Genomic DNA, 16,783 nt, shown 5'->3' with positions numbered 1-16,783 from the left:
CTCCTCCCACCTTACCTCCCACCTTACCTCACACCTCCCACACCTCACACCTTACCTCCCACACTTCACACCTCACCTCCCACCTTACCTCACACCTCCCACACCTCACACCTTATGTCATGCCTTACCTACCAAACTCACTGGTAGTGAGAAGAGACAGAAAAGAGACATCAAAGCGTCTCTCATGATTGTTCTGAGTGTTTGTCTAACCCTGTTGTGTTGTTGTGTTCCATCCAGGCACCTCTGCCCAGGGCAACCCCCTCCTGGCCTCCCTGCCTGTCCCGGGACGGCCCCTGCAGCCCCACCTTGACCTCAAGCACTTCCTGCCTTTCAGGCTCAATGGATCGTCCCCCCTCAGCCTCTTCCCTAACTTCAGCACAGTGAGTCACACAGCACGGCATGGCACATCAACATCACCTAGTCAAATCTACGTAACTACCACAGTGCTGGTGTGAACTCAAAATACCTTTTGGTCTGTAAAATATTCTGTTATGTTCATGAGCTTAAGATGTCTGAAAAAATAGGCTACTCATAGTGCCTGATGCCATTACCTTAAATTCCAATATATCTGTTAGTATTATAGAGTCACGCCCACCTTTGTGCGGACATTGTCAAAGGCTCCTCCCACTAGACAGGTAGGGAACCAAGGTGACCGGAAGAATACAGTATCGGTTCTTGGGGGATTTAAGAGAAGGGAAGTAAGAGTGAAATTGTTAAGAGATCTGTAAATTTAAATATAGTTAATGTATTTGAACTGTACTCTAAATTAAATATACTCCAAATAGAAATAAGCACATATAATAATTTGAGAGGGTGGGAAGGGGAGTATGGAAGGGGTGGGAAGGGGATATATATTGACAATGTATGAAATTTAAATATGCTTGATTATCTACCATGGAAAAATGATACAAACAAATATAATTGAAAAATAACTGTAAAAAATAGAGTAATGAGTTGAATAGAATACAATTACATTATTTTCTTATTTGCATATTCTAACATGTTGTCACGCCCTGACCATAGAGAGCTGTTTATTCTCTGTTGGTTGGGGCGTAATAGTGACTAGGGTGGGTCATCTAGGTGATTAATGGTTTATGTTGGCCTGGTATGTTTCCCAATCAGAGACAGCTGTTTATCGTTGTCTCTGATTGGGGATCATATTTAGGCAGCCATTTCCTCATTGTGCTTTGTGGGATCTTGTCTACAGATAGTTGCCTGTGTGCACACCAGTAGCGGCATGTTTCGTTTGTGCCTGTGCTTTATTGTTTTGTTTGGTGAGTTTAAATTTATTAAAATATGTGGAACTCTACGCACGCTGCGCCTTGGTCCGATCATTATGACGAACGTAACAGAAGATCCCACCAACAACGGACCAAGCAGCATGTATGGGGGATAATGGCATCCTGGTCGATAGAGGAGATTAGGGAGAGAACATCATGGACTTGGGACGACATAATAGCAGGAGAGAAGAGCCTGCCATGGAGGCAAGCGGAAGCAGCGAAGGAGTGACAACGACGAAGTCGGGGAGGTAGGCCACAGAAATCCAAATAATTATTTTGGGGGGGGGCACATGGAGCAGTCGGCGGAGCCGAGGAGTGAACCAGAGCCAGTCTGGGAGAAGGAGAATTTGGAGGAGAGAGAAATGGGAGAGTTGTTGAGTTGGTGGAGGATGCACGGATTTGGAATAAAGGAACGTGTTGTCAGTTTGGTGCCACCTGAGTCAGCTCCCCGTACTCGTCCTGAGTAGTGTGTTAAAGTTCCGGAACAGTTGATGCCGGCTATACACACCAGGTCTCCAGTGCACCTTCACAACCCAGTACGTCCTGTTCCTGCTCCTCGCACTTGCCGTGTGAAGTGTGTTAAAGTTCCGGTACCATTGATGCCGGCTATACGCACCAGGTCTCCAGTACGTCTCCACAGCCCGGTACGTCCTGTGCCTGCTCCTCGCACTCTCCCTCAAGTGCGTGTTCCCAGTCAGGTCCATCCTGTTCCTGCTCCTCGCACTCTCCTTGGAGTGCGCTTTCCCAGTCAGGTGCATCCTGTTCCTGCTCCTCGCACTCTCCTTGGAGTGCGTGTCCACAGTCCAGCACGTCCTGTGCCTCCTCCCCGCACTCGCCCTGAGGTGCGTGTCATCAGCCCGGTACCACCAGTGCCGGCCCCACGCACCAAGCTTCCGGCGACAGTTCCCAGTCCAGAGCTTCCGGCGACAGTTCCCAGTCCAGAGCTTCCGGCGACAGTTCCCAGTCCAGAGTTTCTGGTGACGGTCGACAGTCAGGAATCTCCAACGACGGTCCACAGTCCGGAACCTCCTGAGACGGTCCGCAGTCCGGAACCTCCTGAGACGGTCCGGAGCCTCCTGACACGGTCCGGAGCCTTCAGCAGGGGTTCTCAGTCCGGAGCCTTCAGCAGGGGTTCTCAGTCCAGAGCCTCCTGCCACGGTCCGGTTCCTCCGGCGACGATCCACGGTCCGGAGCCTCCGGCGACGATCCCCGCACCAGAGCCGCCATGGAGGATGACGTATCTGCGAGTGGAGTGGGTACTTCGCCCCACACCGGAGCCGCCCCCAACGCCCTGTGTCATCCATCGTAGATGCCCACCCAGACCCTCCCCTATTGAGTCAGGTTTTGCGGTCGGAGTCCGCAACTTTGGGGGGCGGTACTGTCACGCCCTGACCATAGAGAGCTGTTTATTCTCTGTTGGTTGGGGCGTGATAGTGACTAGGGTGGGTCATCTAGGTGATTAATGGTTTATGTTGGCCTGGTATGTTTCCCAATCAGAGACAGCTGTTTATCGTTGTCTCTGATTGGGGATCATATTTAGGCAGCCATTTCCTCATTGTGCTTCGTGGGATCTTGTCTACAGATAGTTGCCTGTGTGCACACCAGTAGCGTCATGTTTCTCTTGTGCTTTATTGTTTTGTTTAAATTTATTAAAATATGTGGAACTCTACGCACGCTGCGCCTTCGTCCTATCATTATGACGAACGTGACACATGTTCTACTTTTGGAAGACCTCGACATCGCTGTTGTTTTGTATATATGTTGTTGACTGTGTTGTTTTGAAAATGTTAAATAAACTGTTAGAAAGAAAGAATGCCGTACAGGGGAGGAGGGGTTGAGTGAGCTCACACTGAGCTGCTGACTGGGCATCCAGGGATTCTGATGATGTGATATTCAACAACCATACTACTGTTTTAATGACCGCTTTATTGACCGCTGACCCCTCAGCCCCTTACGGTGCTAGACTTGTCTCCCGGTCCCACCGACGCATGTTACAGCCTGTAGTAGTTGGAACTTTTCCTTTCTCCTGGGCTTTGAGGTATAATTGTTATTCCTAGAGTGTTTTCCCCCTCAGCATCGTGGAAGATTTAATACCAGCATCGCAGAGACAAGCCCACATATCTTTTGTTTTCAAACAGACCTATAAGCCACACAGCTTTACACACCTGCAGTCTGCTGGTTACATTTCTTCAGATGCTTCTGTGTCTAGAATTAAGAAATTGTGAGTCTTTGATCCTTCTCTTACAGACTGTGTGCGTGCGTGCGCGCGTTCACTACATGACCAAGAGTATGTGGACATCTGCTTGTCAAACATCTCATTCCAAAATCATGGGCAATAATATGGAATTGGTCCTCCCTTTGCTGCTACAACAGCCTCCACTCTTCTGAGAAGGTTTTCCACAAGATTTTTTAACATTTCTGTGGGGACTTGCTTCCATTCAGCCACAAGAGCAATAGTGAGGTTGGGCACCGATGTTGGGCGATTAGGCCTGGCTCGTAATCGACGTTCCAATTAATCTCAAAGGCGTTTGATGGGGTTGAGGTCAGGGCTCTGTGCAGGCCAGTCAAGTTCTTCCACACCGATCTCTACAAACCATTTCTGTCTGGACCTCGCTTTGTGCCTGGGGGCATTGTCATGCTGAAACAGGAAAGGGCCTTACCCAAACTGTTGCCACAACTTTGGAAGCAGAAAATCGTCTAGAATGTCATTGTATGCTGTAACGTTAAGATTTCCCTTTACTGGAAGTAAGGGGCCTAGCCCAAACCATGAAAAATAGCCCCAGACCATTATTCCTCCTCCACCAAATTTTACAGTTGGCACTATGCATTTGGGCAGGTAGCGTTCTCCAGGCAGCTGCCAAACTCAGATTCGTCTGTCAGACTGCCAGTTGGTGAAGTGTGATTCATCACTCCAGAGAACGCGTTTCCACTGTTCCAGCTGACGCTTGGTATTGGGCATGGTGATCTTAGTCTTGTGTGCGGCTGCTCGGCCATGGAAACCCATTTCATGAAGCTCCCGACTAACAGTTATTGTGCTGATGTTGCTTCCAGTGGCAGTTTGGAACTCGATAGTAAGTGTTTCCACTTAGCGGCTGAGCCATTGTTGCTCCAACTCCCAGTCGCCTGGGAGTGTGCACGTGTCCTGTATCAGATGATCATCTGGGAGTGTGCACATGTCCTGTATCAGATGGTCGTCTGGGAGTGTGCACGTGTCCTGTATCAGATGGTCGTCTGGGAGTGTGCACGTGTCCTGTATCGGATGGTGGTCTGGGAGCGTGCACGTGTCCTGTATCGGGTGGTCGTCTGGGAGGGGGCACGTGTCCTGTGTCGGATGGTTGTCTGGGAGCGTTGTGCGCGTGTCCTGTATCAGATGGTTGTCTGGGAGTGTGCACGTATCCTGTATCGGATGGTCATCTGGGTGCGTGCGCGTGTCCTGCATCAGATGGTCATCTGGGAGCGTTCACGTGTCCTTTATCGGATGGTCATCTGGGAGCATGCACGTGTCTTGTATCGGATGGTCATCTGGGAGCGTTCACGTGTCTTGTATCGGATGGTCATCTGGGAGCGTGCACGTGTCCTGTATCGGGTGGTGGAGTACAGACTTTCCAAGTGAAAGGCTCCCTCTGTGTGTGATCACTGGCAGACCACCACCCACAGCCACCGGTCACCCAGGAAGCCCGGTGAGAAACCCTGCCTAGCCAATCACAAAGCCAGGGAGTAAACTAGCCAACCAGTCAGAGCAGCAGTATTAGTAGTAGTAACAGCTGCATTATTCATACATACAGCCTTCCAGCACAGAAAAAAACACACCGCCAGAAAACGACAGTATCACCACACTATGAATTCATCTGTGAAACACTACTTCTCTAGCATACAGCTAGCAGATGTGCTACGTAGCCTTTCGCTTGCCACCAACTCCCTAGAATTCAACCAGCCTTCAAGAGTTAATAACAGCAAATAACGCCCACCTGAGACTTCTGGCACAGAATAATTAGCCTATAGCGGCTATGTGACCTAGCTAATATAACACACAGCAGACCAATACAGCTATGGCATTAATCACTAGAACCCTTCCCCCTCTTCCAGTCTCACCTTTCCTCTTTCCTGGGATGTGTCCTAAATGGCACCCTATTCCCAGTTTAGTGCACTACCGGCCCTGGTCAAAAGTAGTGCACTACATAGGGATAGAGTCTAATTTGGGACTCCAGCTCCAGTCTCAATGGTGACATTCCGGTTCTCTGGGGCCCGGGGAGGCAGAGGCACACGTTGTTCGGGGCGTGTGCAGGGGAAAGATGAATGCACCTGTCTCACGAGCTAAATAGACCCCAGTCTCCCCCTGCACCCCCCCCTGCACCTCAATCATCGTTTCAGCTGCGGCCCGCCGTGAGATAGCTCCTGTCTGCAGAGGGGAGGGGGGGAGAGAGGAAGTGGGCCGGACAATAGGTGCATTTACACCGGCATGTTCAGGATGGCTGCGGGCGAACAATGGCCACATTCTCTCAGCTCCCTAAAACAAATAGTTGTGTGCGGCGTACCCTGTGAAGGTGGCCAGAGGGCACAGTGTAGAGGAGCTCTGTTTCCATGACACAGGTTTGGCTTCGGAAGGGAAAGGTTAGTTACTCCCTGAGGTAGCAGCACTGCACCGCGTTGTTTAAGGAGCCAGAATAGAGGGGCGTAGGGTTACCCTTGAGGGAACAGCAGGCAAGCAGTGTTGCACAGGATGAGGGTTGTAAGACCGGTGTGTTTAAGGTTGTTTCGATTCCACACCCGACCACATCTGGCCTTTGAAAACAGATTATTTAGAGTCAACACAGAAACAGAGCTGTTTTCTTTGAGTGTGTGTGTGTGTGTGTGTGTGTGTGTGTGTTCATGCCTGTGTGTGTATTGAGGGGCAGCCATTGTTTAGTGTTGTGTATCAGACAATAGCCAGTGCCATCCACACACACAGCCACTGTTGTGAAGTGATGCCAGGGAAGACGTCTATCTGGTTACACTGAGTGTAACATGGCTTGCCCAGCACATTGTTCCAACCCAGCCCTCCACAGCGGGCACAGCCACCCCCCCACCTCCCTCTCTGTCTCTGAGGAGAGGGCAGCGCGGGGCGAGCCAGACGCCAGGCTGGGGAAGGATCCAGGGTGATTGTTATATTTGATACCGTGCTGATGGGTGCCACACTGAAATCAGCTGTCGTCATGCAATCCAGCCATTCTAATCAAACCCAGAGCAGTCACCCTGGCTCTGGCCTCACAACCCCTATAAGCTGTGATGGGGAGAGAATATCTTCCCTCTCTCAGGAATGTCTGGAGGCTTTAGGCACATAGACAGTAAAAGTCATGTGACCTGTCGTCTATATTGTCTGGTCAAAGTACCATTCTCGAGCTACTTCTCACTATACTGCCCTGGATCAGAGCTCGCATGCCATTGCATCCTCAGGCTGACGTTAGCTGTGTCTCCAATTCTCCATGCAGTTTTGTTGTGGTCAATCCCAGTGGATTTATAGGGGTATCAGGGGTCAGAGGTCACGGATGGACTGATAGATTTAACCCCTGGTCTCCTGTCTGTCCTGCAGATGGACCCGGTGCAGAAGGCGGTGATCAACCACACGTTTGGCGTCCCTCAGCCACTCAAGAAGAAACAGATCATCTCCTGTAACATCTGTCACCTGCGCTTCAACTCACCGGTAAGAGAATGCTGTGAATGCTGTGTGTGTGTGTGTGTGTTTGTCTGCATGACTGCGAGAGGGAGAGAGTGATTAAGAGAGAAGGAAAGTGAGTTGCAGACTTTAGTTGGTAGATTTGACAGTTAGAATAAATTAAAATGTATTTGTTCCTTCCTTCTATCTTCTTTAATGTTGTAAGAAAACAAAGCTGTTCCAAATGACCTGAGCTCTTATCATCTTTACTGACTCACAGCAGCTTGTCTGTGGCGGCTGATAGGGAGTCCAGTTGGGCTCTGAGCGTGCATGCGTGTGTTTGTGTGTGTGCATCCAAACGCTCGTGCATGTGTGTTCCTCTGTGTAAAATGTTCTTATTATTCAATCGGAAGGTATTCATTTGCTTTTCTGTATTCCTGGATATCGGAAGTGGTGTGTGTGCGTGTGTGTGTGTGTGTGTGTGTGTGTGCGTGTGTGTGTGTGTGTGTGAGTGTGCGTGTGTTGGTGTACTGCGGTAGGTTGTATTGGTGCGAGGGATTAGACAGCAGGGAAAGCTTCCGTTTATCAGCAAAGAGCAGAAACAATCACGAGCCCAGGCAGGAGCCAACATTCTCAACTGCTCTTTTGATTTCTCCCATTCCTGCCACCTCAAACACACACACACACACACACACACGCACACAGTCACAGTCACAGTCACATACACACAGTCACATAAACAAACAACCAATGAAATGGAATGTCTTGAACACACAAGCACCTAAGAGTTGGGCAAAGGCTGATTTTAAAATGAAAAAAAACTCTTTCTCCCTGTCCCTCTCTCTCGCTCTCTCACTTACGCATACGCACAGAGGAACACACAAATACTGTTTCACACACACACACACACATCCTCTTGAGACTTGATCTTCAAAGAGGAGCAGAGACACAGAAGAGGCTGAGGGGGAAAGGAAAGCAGAGTAGACAGTGGCAGGCGTTCTCTCCAGGCTTCACACGGTAGAGCAAATCCCATTCCCACCCTCCCTCCGCACAGCGCCAGCTACAGTTGGAGAGAGGTGTCAGGTCTGGGGGTCTGAGGAGGGAGGGGGGCACTGAGCTTTAAACAGCCCATTATAGGGAGGAGGAAAACTTCCTCAGTCAAGCTGTAAATAAACTTCAAATGGAAAATGAGGAGATCTCTATATAAGTATTTATTTGCGGTATATTGTATACTATCTATTATTAGATATTGTACATTAGCTCCACGTTCTGTAATGTTTATTTGAAATATAAAGAATATTCGTTGTGAACGTACATTCGATGTAGCACATTGAATAGTCAGATAGTGATCGAGACAGAGGCCTTATTTGGAGAAGGTGTAATAAGAAATGTATTCAACTTCTATAGCGCTTTTCATTACAGAAGGAGTCTCAAAGCCTGCATTCATGTCTGGTGGTGTGACGTGACAGTCAGTGCCTTTAAAAAGCTAAGTGCTCATGCTAATGTTCATTTCACACTCCCTGTGTCTCCCTGTCTCTCTGTGTGTCTCGTCCTGTATGGCTCGGAGTTGGACTGGAGAACGGAGAACGTAACGGGGGCTGAAAGAGAGCAGAGCTGATTTGTCACAGCACAATAATCTCATAAGCATTTTCACGGCCGATCAGTCAGACGACATGGTGAAATATTATAGTCCATGTAGTGTTTAAAGAAGTGTTGATGGCTGCTGTTGGTTTATTTATAGCCAGAGCTCCCGACACAGAACAGTAAGTACATCATTTGGTTTGTTATTACTGTACACAGTGGACACATTTAACTGCATATAGCCATAGACCATGGCTCTGATGGATCTGATCTGCCTTGGTTTTTACTTTGACCCACATTGCTTTGTTGTCATATGAGACGTGTCTGTCTGTCTCTGTCTGTCTGTCTGTCTGTCTGTCTGTCTGAGGCAGTTGAGAGAAGATACAAAACCCAAAAGGAGCATCAGTGTGTTGTATTCATTCTAATGAGAAGGTCTCATTGTGTGAGAGAAGCTTAATTGAACAGGGTGAGTCACTTCCACGCTTCTCTCTAACACTTAGGATTCCTTCATTGGCTTGCCCATCAAAGTAGAACCCACTCTTTCTCTTCATTCTAATTTCTTCCCCACAATTCATTTCAGGACTATTTGCGGCTTGGGTTATTTTATGACTTATTTGCATTTATATGGCGAGATAGGAAATTCTTCGAATTCTAAAGAGGAGCTGGATTGAGAGACGGCTGTGAGTTCATCATTATGAGTTCACGACAGAGCAGAACAGCAAGAGTGATGAATGCATATACTTGATCAATTCTGAGCTCACTATTTGTCTTGCTGTTTGTGCAGTAGCCTTGATATTTCACAGTCACCATGGTTTCAGCCAATCAGCACCCAGGAGCAAAAATATTATACTTTTTTTTTTATCGCTTTGGTGCAATTTTCATAACTCTTAGTACAAAAGTTCATCAAAAAGGACAACACACAAAATCATACAGTCACTTTTTCGCCAAACTTAATGGTTCATCTAGAAATACACGTTTCACATTTCAATACATCCACATATAAAGTCATTTCACAATGCAATGCTCACATTACTTTTGATATGATTCTCTTCTCTTTTGTAAAAATATATTTTACTATTACTTAATCCGCTTGGTAAACCTATAGATTTGACATGTATACTGGTTTGTCTGCTACAGATTTAGAGAACTACAATAGATAATAAAAATGTATGTCTCTAAAGTAGAAACATAAATAGTATGATATATACTCAAATGTACTACCATGATAATAACTAATGATTTTACACCACAGTAAGTTTTAAAAAATACATCTGATCCAGTATTGACAAGATCAAGAGAAATACTGTTTGTAAAGAAATCAAATCAAAGTTTATTGGTCGCGTGCACATATAAGCAGATGTTACAGCAGGTGAAGTGAAATGCTTGTGTTTCTAGCTCCTACAGTGTAGTAATACAATAGCAATACAATACCAATACGCAAATCATCCGCAAAGTCCAAAACAAGAACGAAATGCATCCCCAGAATGAAGTTGCTCGGGTCTTCTTGACACTGGCTGACACAGTTCTGTAACACTCAAGTGGGAATCGAACCCACAACTCTGATGTTGCTAGTGCCATGCTCTTACGAACTGAGCCATGTCCAGGAACACTACAATACATGTCAAAAATACATTACTGTTGTCACGATCGTGTGGAGGAGAGACGGACCAAAACGCAGCATGTGGAAAATAAGCCATCTTCTTTTATTATGAAGAAGGCAAAACGAAACAAAACACTTACAACCTAACAAAACAATAAACGACCGTGAAGCTAATAAACGTAGTGCACACACACACAGGCTACAAACGTTCAACATAGACAATTCCCCACAACAAACTAAAGCCTATGGCTACCCTAAATATGGCTCCCAATCAGAGACAACAGAAACCAGCTGTCTCTAATTGGGAACCCATTCAGGCAACCATAGACTTTCCTAGACAACTACACCCAACATAGACACAGCTAGACAACTATCCTAAACATAAACCCAACTACTCTAAATAAACCCCCTAAACCATACAATCACCCTGGACACTACAAAACCCACATAAATACCCATGTCACACCCTGACCTAACTAAAATCATAAAGAAAACAAAGAATACTAAGGCCAGGGCGTGACAACTGTAAAGTACAATACACGATTACAATACAGGTGGAAATGTATGATTGCCATCCGCCTAAGTGTACCACCCTCCTTCAGGTCATCGAAGAGGCATGCAATAACATCAATCCAGACCAGGCTTCGATTCGCCATACCGAAAGGTTATTCACCAGGTGTGTGAATAATAAGGATATTTACTACGATTTCGATGAGAACCTATGGCCAAATGCTCAAGACAGTCTTCATGCAAACTAGTGCCTGCTAAATATGATGTTTCTGACGTTTATTTAGTTTGTTACATTGTGAAATATGTCTTTGATGATCACACCTTTGATCACACATGGGATAGAAATTATGGGAATTTGATGTTCAGTCAATTTTAATCGGTAGCGCAAGTGTATTGCCTAATGTGAAAACAGCATAACTACATTCAAATAGCATTTTTATCTATTGCTAACGGGTTGTTAAAATAACTAAATTGAGAAGATATCATTATGTTGTGTTTTGGTGATTAAACTAATGTACTCAATATATTTCACAGTAAACTTCTATTTTGGATCAATGGCTGTGTGGTGAAAGATGTCTCCAAACAAAATGAATGCACAATGAAAGGTTTTGAATGTAAGACTGGATGTGTTACAAGTGTTACCAGGTTGGGAGTTTTGTACTGAGAGTTTTAAATTCACCACATACTTGTGAAAATGGTACTGAACTGTATTCTTACAGTAATTAACATTAGTCTAGATGACAGCTTGGACTACTGACACCACTCCACCCAGTCCTAATGCAGTTTGTCAAAACAAACATAATGTCATGTATGGTGAGGTTCTGTTTGTGTGTTAGAGAGAGAGAGAGAGAGCGCATGTGTCACTGTCTGTGGGGGATATGTATGTGTTTGTGGGGGCATGTAATGCTTGTTAGTCATTTATCCTTCTTTGTAGTCATCCATCACTCCAACAAAACTGAATTTATATTAGTCCAATACAGGTCTCAGCTTAATCTGTTTACATTTTAATGAGAGATCTCTTCATCGATTCATCTGCTATTTCTATTTGCTCTGATAACGGGGGATTTGCCCATGGACTGAGCTGGGTCATGAGAATTATTCAAATGTGAAGGTAAAATGTGCTGCAGGGTGTGTATGTCCTTTTTGGAGAATGTATGTGTGTGTTTTGAGTGTGTCTGAGAATGTGACAAAATGTGCACATGTGTGTACAGTATGCTTGGTATGTTGTGTTAGTGTGGTGTGTGCGTGCGTGCTGTTTGCAGGGTCTGTCTCAGCGTGCCTATTTAGTATTCTGATTGTAGAGATGGGATCCTGTCTCTTTTTGCACATTCCACATGCAATTATACCTCTGGCCTCCCACTGTGCCAGTGCTCTTATCAGGTAGGAACAGACTCTCTCCTTCACACAGGCAGCAGTGTGTGTTTGTGTGTGTGTGTGTGTGTGTGTGTGTGTGTGTGTGTGTGTGTGTGTGTGTGTGTGTGTGTGTGTGTGTGTGTGTGCATGTGTCAGACCTGGGTTCAAATACGTATTTGAATATTTGTTATTTAAATAATTGTTTTCTGCGTATTTGAATATTGTCAAATAATGTGGCCCGAATCAACTACTTCTATTTAAAAGTATTTTCAAATAATGTTCTATAAATAGCCTATTACAAATGCCTGGGTTAAATGCATGGGAGTGTATTTGAGTCAGTGTATTGGAGTATTTTCAAATACTTTCCAAGGGTATTTCCAAATACATTCCAATTTTCAACTACTTGTCTTTTCAAATAAAAAATATCTAAATATTCACTTCCAAGTGTATTTGAAAGTACCTGAAATGTCCTAAATAGTATTTGAACCCAGGTCTTGTGTGTGTGTGTGTAAAGATGAAAATGTCATTTCTATTTTTGAAGAGGTACTGTATATTTGAGTGTTTTAAATGTGCATGTCTTAAAACAATTTATGGATAAGTGCTACTGCTAACCTTCCTGTGGTGTTTCTGCTCTCTGTGGGGTCCCTTCCAGAACCAGGCAGAAGCGCACTATAAGGGGCATAAACATGCCCGGAAGCTGAAAGCCATGGAGGCCCAGAAGAACCGTCAGCGTCGACTTGGGGAAGCCACGTCCACAGGCAGGGAGAGAGACCGGGAACGAGACCGAGAGCGGGACAGAGAGAGGGCTAAGACTGCTGCGACTGTTACACTTCCCACTGAGACCCTCCCCGCACTCATGGACACAGGCCCGATGGAGGCAACGAGTAAGTTAACTGATAGTGAGAGGGAGAAAAGGGAACAACAGAAACCTATCTATATTCACTCTGTGTAGATGATCTTTCTTTCAATTTTTCTCTCCTTTTTCTGTTGATGTTTTCTGCTTTTCCCCTTTGCTCACTTATCTTCCCTCATCCCTCTCTTTCCCCCTTTACTCTTCTCCATCTTACCTCTTATCCATCTACTCTCTTTCCATCACTTTCCACCCCTTTCAATCCCTCTTTCTTCCTTTCATCCGTCTTCTCTCTCCCCATTTCTCTCCGGTCCTCCCATCTTCCTCCTCCTCCATCCCTCTCCCTTCATCTCATCCCTTTCCCTCCATCCCTCTCTCATCTCTTCCGGTACTTTGTCATTATTATTTCTTGATGCTACCCTGTCTCCCCCCCTCCCTCTCCTCCACCCTCCCTCCCTCCTCTCTACTGTGTTATTTAATGTCTGCTGTTTAAAGTCTAACAACAGGAGGGCCTGTCCCACACATACACCATGATCAGGAACATGGGTATGAGAGGATAGAACGGCGGTACCCCCAAACATCCAATCGTAACCCCCGTGGTCCCCAGGCCCCTCCCAGCTGGGCCTTATATCCAATCTGTCCCCCGTGGTGGTGGTGGATGGTGGCTCTGAGCCTGGGGGATTGTTTGCTTACCCCCAACGTTCTCAATTTACTCTCCCTGCACACTTCCCCTCTGTTTGCCCTGCTTGTAGAGAAATGCCTGGTCCCTGTACAGGAGTTCCTAAAGAGTTCTGTGAAGTCAAGGAATGATCTGACTGCAGCACACTTATATAAGCTGTGTCCCAAACGGCACCCTATTCTCTATGTGGTGCACTATTTTTGACTGGTCAAAAGTAGCACACCACATAGGGAATAGGGTGCTATTTAGGACGTAGGCGTACTGTTTGTGACATGAGAGAAATCCCCCACAATGGACCTGACTAGACTATGGATGTATCTCCTGAGTCTGGGACCAATACATGTAAATGTAGCTCTGCTCTTTTGATGAAGTCAGTAGAGAGCATCCATTACTCCATTACATTACATGATTGATCCCATTTAGATTCAGAAGCCCTGTTTATCCATCTGTAGCGATGGGACTCGAGGATCTGTCTGCTAGACTAGTTTCCTCCTCTATCCTGTATATCCCTCCTTCATCCCTCCCTCCCTCCTATCTATCCCTCCACCACTCTGGCCTGAAAAATATTACTGTTAAGACCTGAATTTCAAACTAGTTTCTTTCTGATGTTAGAGGGAATATTAGTGAGGAGAGATAGGAAGGTATCAGGGTGAAGTGAGGTGGGGGTTGGGAGAGAGTCTACACTTTACTTTCCCCCAGCGCTCACTGACTGACTCTCCCTCTCTCTCTCTCTCTTTCTCTCTTTCTCTCTTTCTCTCTCTCTCTCTCTCTCTCTCTCTCTCTGAGAGGAGAAACTGGACAAAGGACTGGGAGCGAGATAACGCTCTCACTCATCAAATCTAATATAAATATTCTGTCGTCGTAGAGAAAGGTCTGAAAGGGGGTTGCAGCGGCGAGGACGAAAAGAGTAGAAAACGAGAGATAAGATGAAATGAATGAAAGGTAGAGAGAGAGATGGGGTAGAGGAGAGGGGGAACAAGAGAGGCGGTGGAAAGAGAAAGTAGATAAGCTGTGCCTGTTTTTTTTATGTTGTAAATCATTTTACAGTTCTGAGTCAATTTTGCAATGAGGTACGCTCTTTAATAAGCCACATTGTGTGTTTGGCCCGATGTGAAATTGAAATGCAGCCAAGCGAGCCAGTGGCGGTGAGCTCGACAATGCCAAACTGTAATTGGGGAACACTCAAAATTAACACTGAAATTATCTCTGTCTGTCATCTAACTCAGCATGGCAGGTGCCAATCGGACCAAAATGCCCATGTTGCCACCCATTGAGAACCAATCAAGGGATAGATTCCATCATATCCACACTAGCCGACTTTACAGACATTGCCATTGGATGCACTGAGTCGCATTAGTAGAAATCCCATGCAGCTGTGTTACAAGTTAGAACACTGGCATGTGTCATGTAATCTACACCTCGATTAGACTGATATAAATTATGATTATTATTTTGTTGAATGATTTTCCATTTGAAAAAGAGAGAGAGAGCGAGAGAGAGAGAGAGAGATTGGCATACTGGTGCCTAGAGACACTGGGCCCGGCATCGTCAATGACAACCATCAATCACCTCAGCGTTTGATTGACTCTTTTGTTGAAGCTGTCTCCAAGGGGAACAGGACTCAGACGTCTCTGTAATGATGAAATATAGCGTGGATTTCCCTTGAGGAAGTTGTCCATTTTCTTTAAGAGTGTCACGGACTAGTGATTCTAGACAAGCGTGTGTGTGTGTGTGTGTGTGTGTGTGTGTGTGTGTGTGTGTGTGTGTGTGTGTGTGTGTGTGTGTGTGTGTGTGTGTGTGTGTGTGTGTGTGTGTGTGTGTGTGTGTGTGTGTGTGTGTGTGTGTGTGTGTGGCTTCCACACTGCTGGTTTAACGAACATGGTGATGAGGTCTCACCACTGCTCCGCTAGTGAGTGAGCTTGTTTTAACAGTCTTCTAATCAGAATATTAATATAGCTACTAGCTCTATGACAACAGTCAGCTCTGTCATGTAGTCAATACCCTCTGACTCTACAGTTTACAGATACGGTATTCAGATACTGCACTGTTTACAGTCTAAGCCCTACACACTGATTTAATTGGACTGTTCTGCCTTTCCATGGTCAAATAAGCGAGTGACTCGCAACAAGACATCGATCTGAACATCGATTCTTTGCAGGAGAGGGATTTGTAGCCCTCCGTTCCTCAGACAGTGTGGGGCTCTTCACTGCCAATACACTGGCCTTAGAGCTGGCAGCCAGCGTTGGGGTGACAGTCACTTCAGTCAGTCAGTCAGGGCACGTTTGGAATGAGTGAGGAGGACACTGATTGACAAAGGGTGTTGCCCAAAGGGAATCCTTGTGCTTACCCAAAGATGCATCTGTGTCGTGCTACTCCGCAACATCACTGCCATGGTTGTTTTTCTTTTTAAGACATTTGAGGTCTAGGAAGTAAGGGTACTATTTGATTTTGAGTCATTGGACATTTCAAAGTCAAGCTGTATCATGTTTTACATCTATCTGTATTATGTGCATCAATGTGGGAACTTACCAGAAGTTCCTCCAGAGTTAGTCCTTATACCGTGCATTCAGAAAGTATTTATAGAGCCCCACAGTGGAGGTGTCTATAAAACCTAGTGGTCAAACAGGGAAATGGTTCCAATCATTTTCCCACCATTCATTTTCCCATAGGGAATTTTAGAAACACTTAAAATAAGGCCTGTGTTTCATGTAGGCTTACCTTGTCGTGGCGTTTTGATAACCATGTAATCTCTCACGGACGACGGGACAACGCTTTGTATTCAGAACATAAAGTTAATTTCTTTGCCACATTTTTTTCAGTTTTACTTTAGTGCCTTATTGCAAAGAGGATGCATGTTTTGGAATATTTTTATTCTGTACAGGCTTCCTTCTTTTCACTTTGTCATTTAGTATTGTGGAGTAACTACAATTTTGTTGATCCATGCTCAGTTTTCTCCTATCACAGCCATTAAACTCTGTAACTGTTTTAATGTCACCATTGGATTCATGGTGAAATCTGAGCGGTTTCCTTCCTCTCCGGCAACTGAGTTAGGAAGGATGCCTGTATTTTTGTAGCGACTGGGTGTATTGATACATCATCCAAAATGTAATTAATAACGTCACCATGCTCAAAGGGATATTCAATGTTTGCTTTTTTGTACCCATCTACCAGTAGGTGCCCTTCTTTGCGAGGCATTGGAAAGGGACCGTACAGATAATTGTGGGGTACAGAGATGAGGTAGTCATTAAAAAATCATGTTAAACACTATTATTGCACACAGAGGGAATCCATGCAACTT

At 45.5% G+C, this 16,783-nt stretch overlaps 1 protein-coding gene across 2 annotated transcripts in view; it reads left to right on the top strand.

Moving 5' to 3' along the window:
• The window catches only part of LOC139564757 (zinc finger protein 385C-like), a 196,710-nt gene that overhangs the window by 164,605 nt on the left and 15,322 nt on the right, over positions 1–16,783 (top strand). For both annotated transcript variants that reach the window (XM_071384547.1, XM_071384548.1), the window contains 3 exons: positions 238–380; positions 6,850–6,960; positions 12,609–12,840. In XM_071384547.1, coding sequence (XP_071240648.1) covers positions 238–380; positions 6,850–6,960; positions 12,609–12,840 — 486 coding nt within the window. The remainder of the gene's footprint in view (positions 1–237; positions 381–6,849; positions 6,961–12,608; positions 12,841–16,783) is intronic.

This window comes from Salvelinus alpinus, chromosome 36 (assembly GCF_045679555.1).
Source record: "Salvelinus alpinus chromosome 36, SLU_Salpinus.1, whole genome shotgun sequence".
Classification (NCBI taxonomy): Eukaryota; Metazoa; Chordata; class Actinopteri; order Salmoniformes; family Salmonidae; genus Salvelinus; species Salvelinus alpinus.
The sequence above is the reverse complement of the archived record's forward strand: the minus strand, read 5'-3'. Positions and strand labels throughout refer to the sequence as shown.